This window comes from Diadema setosum, chromosome 5, assembly GCF_964275005.1.
Source record: "Diadema setosum chromosome 5, eeDiaSeto1, whole genome shotgun sequence".
NCBI classification, from domain to species: Eukaryota; Metazoa; Echinodermata; class Echinoidea; order Diadematoida; family Diadematidae; genus Diadema; species Diadema setosum.
This window is the reverse complement of record NC_092689.1, coordinates 9,477,076-9,491,562: the sequence shown is the minus strand read 5'-3', so window position 1 is coordinate 9,491,562 and position 14,487 is coordinate 9,477,076. Positions and strand designations below refer to the sequence as shown.

At 39.6% G+C, this 14,487-nt stretch overlaps 1 protein-coding gene across 1 annotated transcript in view; it reads right to left on the bottom strand.

Annotated features, from left to right (window-relative positions):
- The window catches only part of LOC140228572 (glutamine--fructose-6-phosphate aminotransferase [isomerizing] 2-like), a 53,102-nt gene extending 38,868 nt beyond the window's left edge, over nucleotides 1–14,234 (bottom strand). Inside the window, exons 1-3 of the mRNA XM_072308804.1 lie at nucleotides 14,192–14,234; nucleotides 9,530–9,637; nucleotides 3,656–3,763 (exon numbers count right to left, since the gene is read on the bottom strand). Of these exons, the coding sequence (XP_072164905.1) occupies nucleotides 3,656–3,763; nucleotides 9,530–9,637; nucleotides 14,192–14,198 (223 nt within the window). The 5' untranslated portion in view covers nucleotides 14,199–14,234. The remainder of the gene's footprint in view (nucleotides 1–3,655; nucleotides 3,764–9,529; nucleotides 9,638–14,191) is intronic.
- Nucleotides 14,235–14,487: the final 253 nt, after the last annotated feature.

The following is a 14,487-nucleotide window of genomic DNA, read 5'->3' as shown; positions in this document are numbered from 1 at the left end:
AAGGGGGAGGGGCAAGAAAAAGACACTTAAACTAACAGTAATGTCTATGGCAACATGCACACTAATAAACAAGTTCATACTTTTTTTTCTTTTTTTTTTTTTTGCATGACTGGAATACCTACGTCTATGATTTGTAAATTATGCAAATCATGATGGGCAAAATGTCACATTTTAATGAAAAAGCTGAGTGACTGCTCTAACTTAATTTTCATTGTTTCCATCACTGGAGGCTACAATGTAGGAATGAAAGTGTTCTACAAATGTTTGATCTTTCCCAGGCATATCAATATAGGAGAGGGGGCACCTTCCGGTTCGTGAGGTCAACACTGCACTATTGAAATGAATCATTTGTGGAGTTTTAGCACTGGGTACAACAACTTTTTCAAGATACTGCAAGCTTGTGTCTTTGAGTCCCCCATCCCCCCCCCCCCCCCCCCCCCGCCTTGATGCCTGACAAACAGGTGCTAGTGCGTTTAACACCGAACAATCTCTTTGATTGATAAGGTCATGCTGCATACACTTGCTACCTGCTAGGTTCACGTTTATAGTCCATTTTTTTATGCACAGTGGCAGTGGAGTGGAAGGGAGAGATGGTTCATGAGAGAAGGAGAGAGCAGAATGGCGTGAATAACATCACAAACAAACATCAATGTATACACAAGAATTTGCAGTTTTACAGCTTTGTGTGGCAAACAGCTGCTACTTACAGCAGAAGAATGGACAAATTTAAATACATTCATATAATATCTTGTAAAGTACTGCACTACTAGTGTCACAAATATCTCATGCCTTGACATATGTGACCAAGCATCACAAAACCAACAAAAAGTCGCACACCCTTATCTCATGTCAGGACTCAAATGCGGGTAAAATTGGTCAACCCAGTCAATTTTTAGTTTTTTATATTTTCAGATAGTCAAGAGTAATTCTTAAGTTTGGGATCATAAAACCTACACTGTAATGTCTCTTTAATACAGGGTACACAGTAAAATTGTAAGACATGCCAATTTCATGAGGAAAAAGAGGACACTTCCAGCAAAATCACCCAGTACTTGATGGGTGAAGACCATCAGTGTACAATGTAAATCAATGCCACAGACTCAGAGCTGTTGTCTGGCTTGGCATGACATGAGGAAAGAATAAAAAGTTAAAGTATTATGGCTTTACTTGTTTTGAGTCTGAACTAGGTCAAAGAGCAATGTGGGCAAAAAAAGAGGTGGTGTAGAGGGCGGGGTCATGTTTACCTTGATCTTGATGGTGATGATGATGATGATGATGATGATGATGTCTAACATGTGGTACTGTAGCAGGTGTCATTATTAGAACATCCTATATAATCCTTCTACATCTACTACTGGCTTCATACTTGTATGTAACATTGATCTATCTATCTATCAATCTGTCTATCTTTCTATCTATCTATCTATCTGTCAATCTATGTATTATCTATTATTCATCCATCTATCAAAATAATATCTATCTACAATATATTTGTATCTATCTATCTATCTATCGTTCTATCTATCTATCTATCTACCCATCAATCTACACAATCATATCACATTATATAGAAAGCATCAGTGCGGTGATAACCGGATACTATTTTCCTGCTGGTGGAGTACAATGTGTATGTACAATATAATTAACACACTCTCTATAATCAGCCAACAGCAATAGTGAAACAAAAGATGTTACAAAAATAAGATTTGATTCCAAATTGCATCATATAAACCTCAAATCCTTGCCCATGGATCATTTGTATGTGCACTGTTTGCATGTAAAGCAATGGGCAGTTGTGTCCAAAGATGTGCACTCAAAAGTGGGGCTGAATATACTACATATTTCAAGTTAGCAACAAAGAAAATTTCATGGCTAATGATACAAAATGTATGCTGGATTGTCATGTTTTTGGTCCAATTTGAACATTTTGCTTTAATCAAGACGCTTACTACCACAATACAGTTCAAATGTAATTCCACTTTCTCTGCAAATTACAAGACGTCCCAACAGCGAAATCAGAAACATCTTCGTGGACTGACTTCATGCTTTCCTATTATGACTATGACGCCACATACAGTATTTCAATCAATAGCTCAGACCAATTATCAATTTCCCTATTTGAAAACAAGTTTGGTTCTATTTACTCAATGCTAAATCCAGTGCATGGATGGTGTGTGCGTTGGGGGGGGGGGGGAAGATCTCTGGTTAAAGAAAATGATTCATCCCCTTCAGGCAGAGAAAGCAGAAGAAAGAAAAAAAAAACTAAACATCTTGTGGGTTGCCTCTCCTTCCCCTCACAACCTCCCAAAAAAGGGAAACGGACAGTCTTTAATGAGGCAATGGGCAAACACACAGCCCCCAAATAACCTATCAATAATTGTTATAAAGAAACAAAAGACTCCCACCACTTCTTTCTCCTTGATAATGGAGCTATTGCAGCTCACTCCATTAATCTTTTCACTACCACTATCTCACCTTTCCATAGCTACAACACATTTGTTCATTTTGTCTTCAGGTATGACAAGGACAGACAGGAAGGAGGTAATGGTGGTAGTGGTGGTGGTGGTAAAGGAGTAGGGGAAGGGGGTAATTAATCAGTAATACAATAGTTCTGGGGATGATGTTTCATTGAAAGGTGCTAATTGTCTGTGTCTCATTGCGCAGAAGTTGCTGTTCTTTGGATTACGTGATCTGAACGAAGTGACTGTTGTGCAGACTGGCTGATCATCTAGAGAGCTGGTCACTTACAGAGAATTTTTATGAAGTCTCAGTGGTGCTACTGTATACGCCAAATATTTTGCGAGGTTTTTATTTTCGCAAATTTCGCGAGTCAGGAGCTATTCACGAAATTAAAGACACATAAAAATATTGACTCTGATCCCGATGTGAATGTGACGTACGCAAATACACTTCTCTGTTCAGTACAGGACTCCACCAGTACAAATTTAACTGCTCGCGAAATCATCGGTAATTCCCGATTCGCGAAAATTCAGACTCGCGAAATATATGGCGTATACAGTATTCCTCATAAACGCAAGAAAGAATATTACCATCATGACTGATCATTATGAATATGACCTGAGACCCCAACCCTACAAAGCACCTCTTACACTTGACGATTCTCATATCTAGACCCCCTTCTAAGCTGGAGATTTACAAAATGAGGGAGCAATGTACAGTATATTCATTCATATTTGCAACCCTTGTGACTAAATTTGTGGAGAGTGCATGCATGATGCAATACTAACGTACCGTAACATCACCATTTGTGGTTCATGGGATGCATATAATACATGTGTACTTGGAGTCCCTGCATGACTGTCTTAGTGGCTCCAGGGCTCAATTTCATAAAAGATGGTAGGATGACAACTCTTGCTACAATAGCAACTTCCTGTGGCAACAGCCAATCAGGAAGCTGGAGTCTTGCCATTACCATGACAATTGCTATTCCAGCAAGAGCTGCTATCATAGCAGGATATTATGAAATGGGGCCCTGTGGTCATAAAGGGCTATGACACATGTACATCTAGACCAACCCCTACTGCTTCTGCCAGACAAGAGATTTAAAAAGAAAACTGCAAAAAAGAAACAGTTCAGAAAAAAGACCGAGAAGGAGCAGATGACATTTATGAAAGGTGAAAATGATGGATCTTACTGAAGATTTCCTCCTCCAGGGCCTTGACCTTTCCCCTCTTCTTGATGATGCGGGTTTGCCTCTGCTTCGTCTTCTCGGGGTCCTCATTCCCACCATCTACGGCAATGCCTACAGATGGGCAGAGAGATAAAACGAGGCAGAGATAGAAAGCAGGGATGAAACAAACAAACAAACAAACAAACAAACAAACAAACAAACAAACAAACAAGCAAACCAAAAACCACAAGAATTAAAGACAGACAGAAAGGAGAAAGACAGGGAGAGAGATACACACAGACAGAGATATTTGTGTTAAGAATCCTTGTACAACCACAAATGCAATGCAATCAGAATTAAACTTGAGATCCCTTGCACAACACGCCCATCCAATATACTTGTAATGGCACTCAAAATTACAGAGGCTTTCATCTGAAATACTCCATGAACTTTCCCAACCTACACGTAGCTGCTGTATAATTCTGTAACATTTGAAATCTGAAACATAGGGTATTTGTTGCCACATCAGGTAAGCTTTGGTATCATTTTTCTGGTTTACAGACAATGAGAGAAAAAACTCCAAAACAAACCAACATTAAAATACTCTCATCTTTGCATTGTAGAGTGGTATACTTTTTTTTTTTTTATAACAAATTTAGAAAATTAACCTTCTTACAGCAGGACCAAAGGATGTCTATCTGTAGCATGTGTGCACTTGCCTTCTCTTGTCTGAAGTCACACAACACATGGGTCTATAGATGGTGCATTTTTCATGTCAGTCAGATAGCCTTAACCCTTTACATCCTCAGGCTCTTACTTTTTTTTTTCCCATCAGCATTTAGTAATCCATCCAAAGTTGACCTACATGTAATTGTTAAGTTAGCAAGTCCACTCAGGTGTAGAAATGTGCCTCCACCCAACATGAAGGCCATGGTGACACAATACTATAGAGTCGAGGGATCAGGGGAAATTAAGTTCAATTTCTATACACTGACATTGAGTTTCCGGACATCTGTGCCAATATTAAAGGTCCAGTTTACCTTTGGGAGCAGTGATTTCAAAAATGTTCAAGATATCACATTTGATGCATATGTGTAGGTCTGTTGTATCACAAAACATCCTACCATATAAAATTTTTGCAATAAAGCCTAGAATATGAGGAGATATCTGCATTTTTCTCAATAAACCATAACTGTATATGGTTTAGTCTGGAAGCATTCTTATTATAACTATTGTTCACATTTTGTGTATTTAACAGTACTTAACATCGATTAAATGGATTAAAATTTTTACAGTGGTTGTTTCTATCCCTAACTCACATTTTAGAACTATTTTAAAGCACTAGTGTTGGGTTTTTGTTTCATCTGCAAATGGTAAATTATGCCTTTAAAGCATAGAAAGTCCTCAAGCATGTGTGTTGATCAGTGAACGAAGTGCAGCGAGGGTTAAACTACACAGATGTACTTGTATGGTGTACAATATCAAATGATTCAGTTTCTCCTGATGGCACAGATTGTGTTGTAAACATTGAAGTGGTCTGCAGCAGAAATACATGTACAAGTTACAGTACTGTACAAAGATGAGAAGGCTTTCAACAATTGCAGATTAACCCACATACATGTTGTTTAATAGTACTTAATAAGTGGGCACAAGGAACTAACTACGCATGAAGGCAAGAGAAATGCAAGAGGAGAATTTGCTAATATGTATCCTACCACTTTCTCTTCAGCTCTTCATTCACTGCTATTATGATGTCATGTTGCTAAAAGAGTTGCCAAGAATACTCTCTAATGATTCATGTATTCGTCTCTTACAATACAAACACTCACACTTTATCAATTAAGGAAAAAAAAAAACCAACAACTTGAACAAATAAAGCACTATGTGCAGTATACTGTATGTCAGGCTTTTGGTTACCTAATATGTCTTTGAAATGGATTTTCCTGGAACTGTCTGGGCTACACTCAGCAGTTGCACATGTGAAAAGCTTGAAAAGGCATTGCAAATTATATGCACAGCTGGTGTCAAATCATCAATATTTCTTCCTTGTATAAATTTACTTATGGATGTGGAGGGAGAGTGATAGGCATTAGACAAAGAACAGGTGCATTTAATTCCATTAAAGGACTGCCTTTTATTTGATATCTTTTCACTTCGTGATCTTTCTGTAAATGACAGCATAATGTGTCTTGAGTTTTGGTTTAACTGCTTGAAGCAAAATTTGCCAATAGTTGGTGTCAGTGTGCTGTTACTTGCTTAACTAAACTGAAGGGAAATGATTCACTGGCTCTATTGTTATATTACCGAGTCATTACTGAAATGATATCCTGTAGTATTTCTAACAATAAGAGCTACAATGTACCTTTAGAGCAGCTACACTACATCATGGCTTCATGTTCAATGAGAATCAATGACTGCTATGGAGGTGTCTTTACCCTACATGTAAGTTTCAAATATATGCACTCTACATCTAAAAGCACAAATGTTGGAATGCTTTTCACGCTGTTGGGTGGGGCATTTCTGCCAAACAGTGGGCATTTAAAAGCTGTCTGTTGGGATGCATGCCTTCAGAGATGCCAAGGGCAGTGTAGTCTGTCAATATTTTACATCAAACTATGGAAGTGTGTAAACAGACACTTTGAGATTATCAGAACTTTGTGGAAACTTTCTCCTACATTGATCAATCAAAACATCCACCTCGTACGTGTGGTTAAGAACTGCACTATTCATATTCTTTGGAATATCACACTCATTTCAATGGAACCCAGGTGTATGCCACATTATTGATCGGCAGTAAATATAAATCATTTGCCAAACCACATCATTACTTCAGAAGGACTTGCAAAAAAATATCCATTACAAGAACAACCCAAACTTGGGTGAATTCTGGTACCCTGACCCAATCATCAAGCAAAATCAGTGTCATTTGCATGGACAGATTGAAAAACAAACACAGGAGCAGACACTGCTTCCCTAGCATATAAACAAATATGGAGAAACTGAGTGAAAAATATGCTACATGTACATGTGGCACAACACATCTGTTGCTACTTGTGTGCAGAACTGCATCTGCTGCAATGGCTAGGTGACATTGCATCAGAAAATTCCTCAACAGCTACACACATACTGTATATCGATGCCTCCACTCAATCATACTCCTCTCCTCTAAACTGTGTTTGGATATACTGATAAAGAGTGTGAGCAATTTAGCAAATAACCTGAAACCCAGTGGTTTTAACAAGACATACATGTAATATGCATACGTGTACCTTTATTTGGTAGTGATCATTTCATACAAATGTGCACCATGTGGTCAAAGCAAGTGAGGCTACTACAAGCAAACTTTACTGGACAAACAATTCATTTCAGCATTTTCCAAGTTGTCTACACTAAAACTTTGACACGCAATTATGTTAGTAGGTACATGTTTTTACGATGGACAACCTACATGTGTACATAAAGGTAACTTTTGTGTGTGTTTGAGAGGTATATTTTGTATTCGGCCACTTTTAACAAACCAATTTCATACTTACTATTGATAAACACACACACATACACACAAAATGCAACAACAGTCAATTGTAAACTGTATTTGGCATTCAAGGTAATTAAAATTTAAAAAAAGAAAGAAATGAGAAGTCCTAGTGTGGGCCAAATTCAGGCTTACAGTGATCGAATGTACATAGAACAGCACGTAGCTGAACCTCGAGCTATGAAGCCCGCATCTTTGCACCTGTTCTTGGCTTGATGACAAATCATGATGATAAAGCCTCACTCTCCCCTGCAACATATTGATCTCGACATACAGATTGTCTTGTGTTCAATACTCACACGCAGTTTCGTCAAATATGTAGTCCAGTAGTAAAAGCTTTGAAAAGACATGGTCTGACTGGCAGACACATCATACATGGTCACAGATTCTCTGACATTTTCAAAAACTCTTATAGCCTAGACTTAACCCTAACTAGGCCAGGCTTTTTTGGTTGTTCTGTGGCCGGAGGAGGGTCGAATTACCCCACCCCCCCAGATCTCGGCCGTCGATCGCGCAATTGCCATGAAAATTGGCACATACATGTATAATATCTGAGGCGTAATCTACCAAACTTTTCATTATATTAATTCATTATATATTAATTTATGCTATGCATGAAATCATACATTTCGCTCTAAGTCAGAAAATGATATTTGGGTTAAGGTATTTTCTCCTCAATCATTGTGTTCATTGAGATAATACAGCAGCAATACTATTCATTCAAGATTATCTAAGATATCAAGGGAATTTGAATTTACATAATTGGCTTGATTGTAATTAACTGGTAATCAGTAAAAATTAGAGCTAAATCAGTAAAATAATTGAGAGGCGACACATGATATAGCTACTGCTAATGTATACCATAGCACTGTAATCTGCACATCTCGAAGACTTCAAATCATGAAGCTGATTTTGTCTTTGATTTATAATCATTTTATTAATGTGCAAGTCCATACTATTTCTGTGTTTACTGTGTTTTAGCTATCCATTCATGGTAATTTTGGAACCTTACATATCATCAATTCTGCCAAAGTATTAACCTTTTGTGTGGTTTCAGTGCTGATTGGGACAGAAAGCCAATAGCATTGTCCTAACTGTCCAAAGCTCCCGGCACAGATACATTGTAGGGTTAAAGGCCATGAGGACATGACTTCTTGGGCCTTTAATATAGCACTGTCATTTGTGACCTCTTGCATTATAAAAAAAAATAAAAAAATCAATAATCAAAATCATGCAATAGGCCAGAAACTTATCTGGTCAATAATTCAATTCAACAGTTCAAATTGTTGGTATTCTCTGAAGGATTAACTCTTCTTTTTTTAATCACTAGATAAGATTTTGAATGATTCAATTTATCAAAGTGGGTGTTTAAGTGTTTTTGTTTTTTTATGAGACATTTTGTGTGTGTCTAATAGTGTTTTTCTCAACTTTCTGCTATGCAAGCCTTTCAAGCCAGTCGAGAGTACAAAAATGAGTGCACCATGCCTAGTCCCAGGATAATCTGATAATCCTATTCAGTGACTGCTATGGAGTTTTATGCCCCTTTATTGTGTAGGCATGTGTAAAGGGTATTAAAATAGGCTAAGGATATTCACTTTAACCATTTCACCCATATTGCTTTAACAGCAAAGGCCTTTTACCTCAAAGTAAGACCTCCGAGTACGAAAGTCTACTGCCTTTCTTGATTGGTGATGAACCTCTGATTACACATATTTTTGTTGCTGAGTTCTAATCTCTTTTTTAAAACTCTAAGCAAACTTCTAATATTTGTCCAGCAACAAACAAAATATGGGTTATAGGAAGCAGATGATTCATTCTACAGATCACTTTAAAGAGAAAGTCTGCAATACAGTAGCAGGCTGTAATATTTGTAGTTACTATAGCAGAAACTAACTGAAGACACAATTAACAACTATGTGCCTATAGATAAAATTTCCAGTTGCACTGCACCTGCAATTGATGCAACTTAAAACAAACAAACAAACAAACAACAAACAAACAAATAAACAAACAAACAAACAAAAAACTAAAAGTATTCATGAGATGAATGCCAACAAAATTGTAGTCCACATTGGTGATAGGTAATACTGTAAAACATGATATATTCGCAGCATAAAAATTTCGCGAATTGGAGCTGAGGGGCTTTCTCGCAGCATGAAATTTCGCGAATTGCCACTAGCATCCAATGCATATTGTGTCTAGGCAAGAACTTATGTGTGCACTTGCGAAATTCGCAAAATTATAATGCAAGCGAACATTCCTCGTTTTACTGTATATAGAGGAAATACTACACATCAAGTGAACAGAGCACTGAGCAGTAGAACTTCATCTGGCTATCAGAGAATCAAGGGACCAGTGAAAATTACCTGCAGAGTCATAGCCTCTGTATTCCAGTCTCTTCAAGCCATTTATCAGTAGTTGCAAGATGGCTTTCCTTTGCTTGGGAACATAGAAGTTGATGTATGCAAATATACCTGGAATATCAAAGAAACAGAATCACATGATGCAGCATAAGATGTACATGTACGGTATGTAAATCAATTCAGGAACCTGATTTTCAACTGCATGGAATCATGTAATACCTGACATTAATTTCTGAATGACTGGTTCTTCTTTGACTTTTGAATGATAAACTAGATCAATTTCTTTGAAAAATGGGAATTAAAAGAGAGTTGTACATACAAGAATTGAGAATTATGAGAATAACACCACTATCAAGACATTGAAACCTCATAGGGCCAAGATACATGTGTTCTGTGAATGACTGGTTGTATAAAGCATCACAACTCTCCCAAGATTTAGCTGATTGTGCAAAGATAACTGATGATTCAAATGTACACCAATTCTTTTACATCATTTCAAAGGCCACAATTTCTCAACTCTCATTTTCACCTTGGAAAAACATCTAAGGTTCGTTTGTTTGTTTGTACATTGCCAGACAATCACTGAGTGCATGCAACAATTTGTAGTAGGAGCAGTAGAATTCATACCATACTAATTCAGGGCTCAAAAACTTTAATTTAATCTCCTTGTATGGCCTCTATCACCCAGGATAGCCTATTTAATGTACATGTACATTGTTCTCAAAAGATTTCTGCTATTCCTAACAATAGAGGATTGATACAAATCCATTTATTGCACTTGTACAGTGTAGGCCTACTGTACCTTGGTTATGACCGGGAAGTGGGACTTTTCCCACCTCCCTGGTTATGAGGGACAAAGTTGGTGAAATGTCCTGTGGAAGGATGTGTGCCTGCACCAGGCAGGGTTTGGACTTGAAATCTCCTATTTACAAGACCAGCCCCAGAGCCTTACTCATAATATCACAGTATTCCCACAATCATTATCAGTGCCAAGCTGATTATGGATAACAGTGTACAAATGTATTACATTCACACGAATGCAAGCAATCTCTGCCACGAGTATCTAACATATTGTAGACACTATACCCCATTTACTGTATACTGCGGCAAAAATATGGAGTCTCCTCTAACTGTTCCGAAAACTCTTTTGAAAAGCAGTCTGTTGTCCATTTAGTATACCGTTTATGCCATCTGCCTAAAAGTATGTCCTGACTGGCTCCATTTTCATGGAAACGAGTCCCCCTCCAATAAATGACATCAATGTGTGAATGTGCTACACCTTAAAGAATCTAGCTCTACCCTCTAGATCTGACTGGTTGATTGCTCATCAAATGATGTGCAGTTAAAAGTACCATTGCATGCTCTTGCTGTTGAGCTGTGCAATTTTGTTCGAGCAAAAATGCTTAGTCCACAGCTGATGTTGTCAATTTAAATTGACTACTAAACATGTTTCAAACTCATGATCAACTTGTAGATTTTTGCACCACTGCACACCTCTGCAGTCACAATGAACATGCCTTTGCTGCACACTCTTAGTTACATGTACAAGCATGCATTCGGTCACTCATTTTACCCTCAACAACTTTCTACTGATCAATGGCTTTCGCATCTCTACGACTGACTGACGGTGCCACCCATTTGCCTTTCAATAAAAAATGGTTGCCATTTCTGAATTCTGTACTGCAAAATATTGCTAGAGATAGTCTAGGCATACTGCTAAATTCAAGAATCAGTGTGGACCACATCCACCCACTTTTGCAGTATTGTAGAAATAAAATAGTAGTGTATCTGTACTGTATCGTTTTATCCTGCATACTCTTTGCCTCGATGAATACAAGTGTAGATAGTCTAGACGTCTAATACTTCAAGAAGGACAAAATCTGGATCTGAATATCTGTGTTCAGGATCATCCATAGGCATCTACAGCAGGTATAGGTAAAGCACCTCTCTGCTCTATCTTTTACCTTGTGTGAAATCTTGTATTATTGCCATGCATTGGCATTCACACTCATGTCATAACCATCAGTTGGCACCACACTTACTTGTGACCGACATTCATGCATATATATGTAGATCTATTAGAAGAAATACTGGAGGGTGAGACTGAACATATCAAATCTGTTTATTAAACAGGATCTGTTGATAATTTCAGATATTAATCTGAGCTGTGTAGCAACTAGTGAACAACCAATTAAATTACCCCTGTGGCCCTGAAATGCAGTGTGGTGATACAGTGTCGGTGCACTGTGTGGCCAGTGGTCATGGTGATTATGATACAGGACTCAGGAGAAGCGACTTTTATAACATCAGTAAAAACAACAAAGCAATCCAACATTCTGACTAAACAATATCATAAAGTGGGCGGCCATTTTAACCATGCTCAAAAACATTGTAGCACTGCATGCTGTACTACTACAGACAAGTTGGAAGCATTGACTATTGTTGAGTATTGCTGGTTCCACTCCTGCATCTGCTGGGAGCCGGAGTCAACCTACTCCGCGTCGGGGAGATCGAGAGCTCCCTCAACGCCTAGCGTGCAGACTGCAAGGTACACTAGCTATAACATTGTTTCTACTAAGCAGAATCTATTACCCCTTTCCCGCTGAAGAAAATCTTCCCCGGGGGCACCTGGGGGCACCTGGGGAACCCCGCAGTGTGAAAGGTCACTCGGTTGAAACCTAGGAGAAGCCTGGGTGAAACACCGATGAAATTTTGGGCAATTTTAACCCGAGAAGCCTCCTGGGTAAACACCGATAGTTCAACGGGAAATCACCCGGTGGTTCACCGAGAGCGCCCAGCGTGAAAGGTTGTCTCGGTGAAACACCGGGGAAAATATGCAGATTATGTCAAAGGTCATGTCTTGTTTCTGGTCATGCACACGTTTTCAGCTAGCTAGCGCGCACTCGACCTCCCAAATCCACACGTACAGGTACAGGGTACTAGTAATTTGTGTTTGTAAACATACACACGACACTACATAGTACATGTATGTCGTTTCAAGTGCAATGTGGCGTTCACAGTGCGACAGCATTGTTTTCCATCGTGCTGTGCATTGTATAGTTTAATTAGCATGCCGTGTATACAAAGCTGATATAGGTTTACAATGTACTTGATCGCTTTGATGCTTCCTCCTTCTTCGTCTTCCTCTAGCGTCTAGCTCTTAACTCTTCCAGTAAAGTCTGATAGTGATATAGCCCGACCAGACGCTGTTACGGTATGCGAAAACAGCGTCTGACGAGCGCGTCATGCAGCCTCAAAGTGAGGAACCTCAACACAACTAGCACTACAAAACTTAGGAAAATGTATACTTTTCTCCTTTAAACAGAATACTTTACTCACGTTAAATGCATGTTTCTATTACAGAAGAATAGTTCGCCACACTGGGTCCATGGAGACCACTTGCGATAAGTCCGTGGAACAAATAAATGACACTTTCTGGCGCAATTCCTGACCGTCGGTACGTCGCGACGTACCATGTACAGCGACTGGGCTGTGTATAGTTAGGCCTGGCGTGAAAGATTGTGTACCGTGTGGACATGCTGGATATGATGATCAATTTCGGTAAGTTTCATTGCGTACATTTGAATACTGATAGCATCAGATGTAGAGTAAATATTGAAAAGTATACTCGTTGAGTTTGAGATGACAAAAATGATGTTAAGTATCAAAATTCAAAGCTATCGTAATACGATTACGTCGCTCTCCTAGTGGTTGGTGGTCGCGCGCGTACAGCCCTGTCGCGACGTACCATGTACAGCGACTGGGCTGTGTATAGTTAATAGTGATACAGTCCGCCTCTTGCTTGATTTTTTCGTATTTTGTGCTTTTCTCGCAAGTGCTGGGTTTACAGTGTGCAGGAGAAATCCGTTGACGTTTTGTACTGTTGAAATTTGAGGGAATTTTGCAAATGGCTGGAGCGTGGACCAAAGACGGAGAGAGATTGTTACTTCAATTACGTAGCGAGGCAAAGCAGTGAACGAAGAACTGAGCGGGACGTCGGCTGACGCTGGCACCGCGTACGAGTCCCTCCTCCGAAAACTTGCTGAACATGGGATCGAAAAAAACCAAATCGCAGATGCACAACAAACTCAAGTACATAAGATCACCCACGTTCCGAGCAGAAAACCCGTCTAGGGGAAAGTTTCACCGAGAGCAGTGTGAAACGACGGCACTGAAACTTTCACCGTGCACCGAGAGGTTCCCCGGTGAATTCACCGGGGAACCTCTCGGTGGTTCACCGAGACGGGCAGCGGGAAAGGGGTAGGACCTATATGTCGAATTGTTTACTACAATATCGCAACAAACTCACTATGTTTCACCTTAACAAATCCAAAGTTATATCACAGATTTGCCGAATAAGCCGGCATACTCGTGAAATAGGCCCCACCACTGCGTATCCGTACAAATACTACGGCGGCTCGCCTGTTTATACTCGTGAATTCAGCCCCACCGTGTGGCGTTCATCGGTAAGCACGGCGGTGGGGCTTTCTTCCACAGTATAATACTCGTGAATACGGCCCCACCAAACGGGGTTTACGCGAGATGCATACGGCGGTGGGGCCGATTTCCACAGCATAGCATCGCACGGGTGCACGCGCACTGCGGTGGGGCCTATTTCACGATTTTGCCAATAAGCCATATATGGGATCTTTATAAGCCACTTACCGCACATTTGGGAGATTAATTTAGCCTAGCTCCGGCCTTTCTTCACGGCAGGCAAGATGGTAAGATCGCCGAAAGGTCGATCGCTACACGTATACGTACGATTTTCCCCAGTGACTGCTGGGGGAGTGCGGAGTCTTCATACGCCCTGTACTAGGGAGCTTTAGATTTTAGACGCGCGGACGTTCAAAGAGAAAAAAACACGATCTGAGCGTGCGCAGTAGCGCGGATCAAGTTACTGCGCACACTCAGATCATGTTTTTTTCTCTTTGAACGTCCGCGCGTCTAAAATCTAAAGC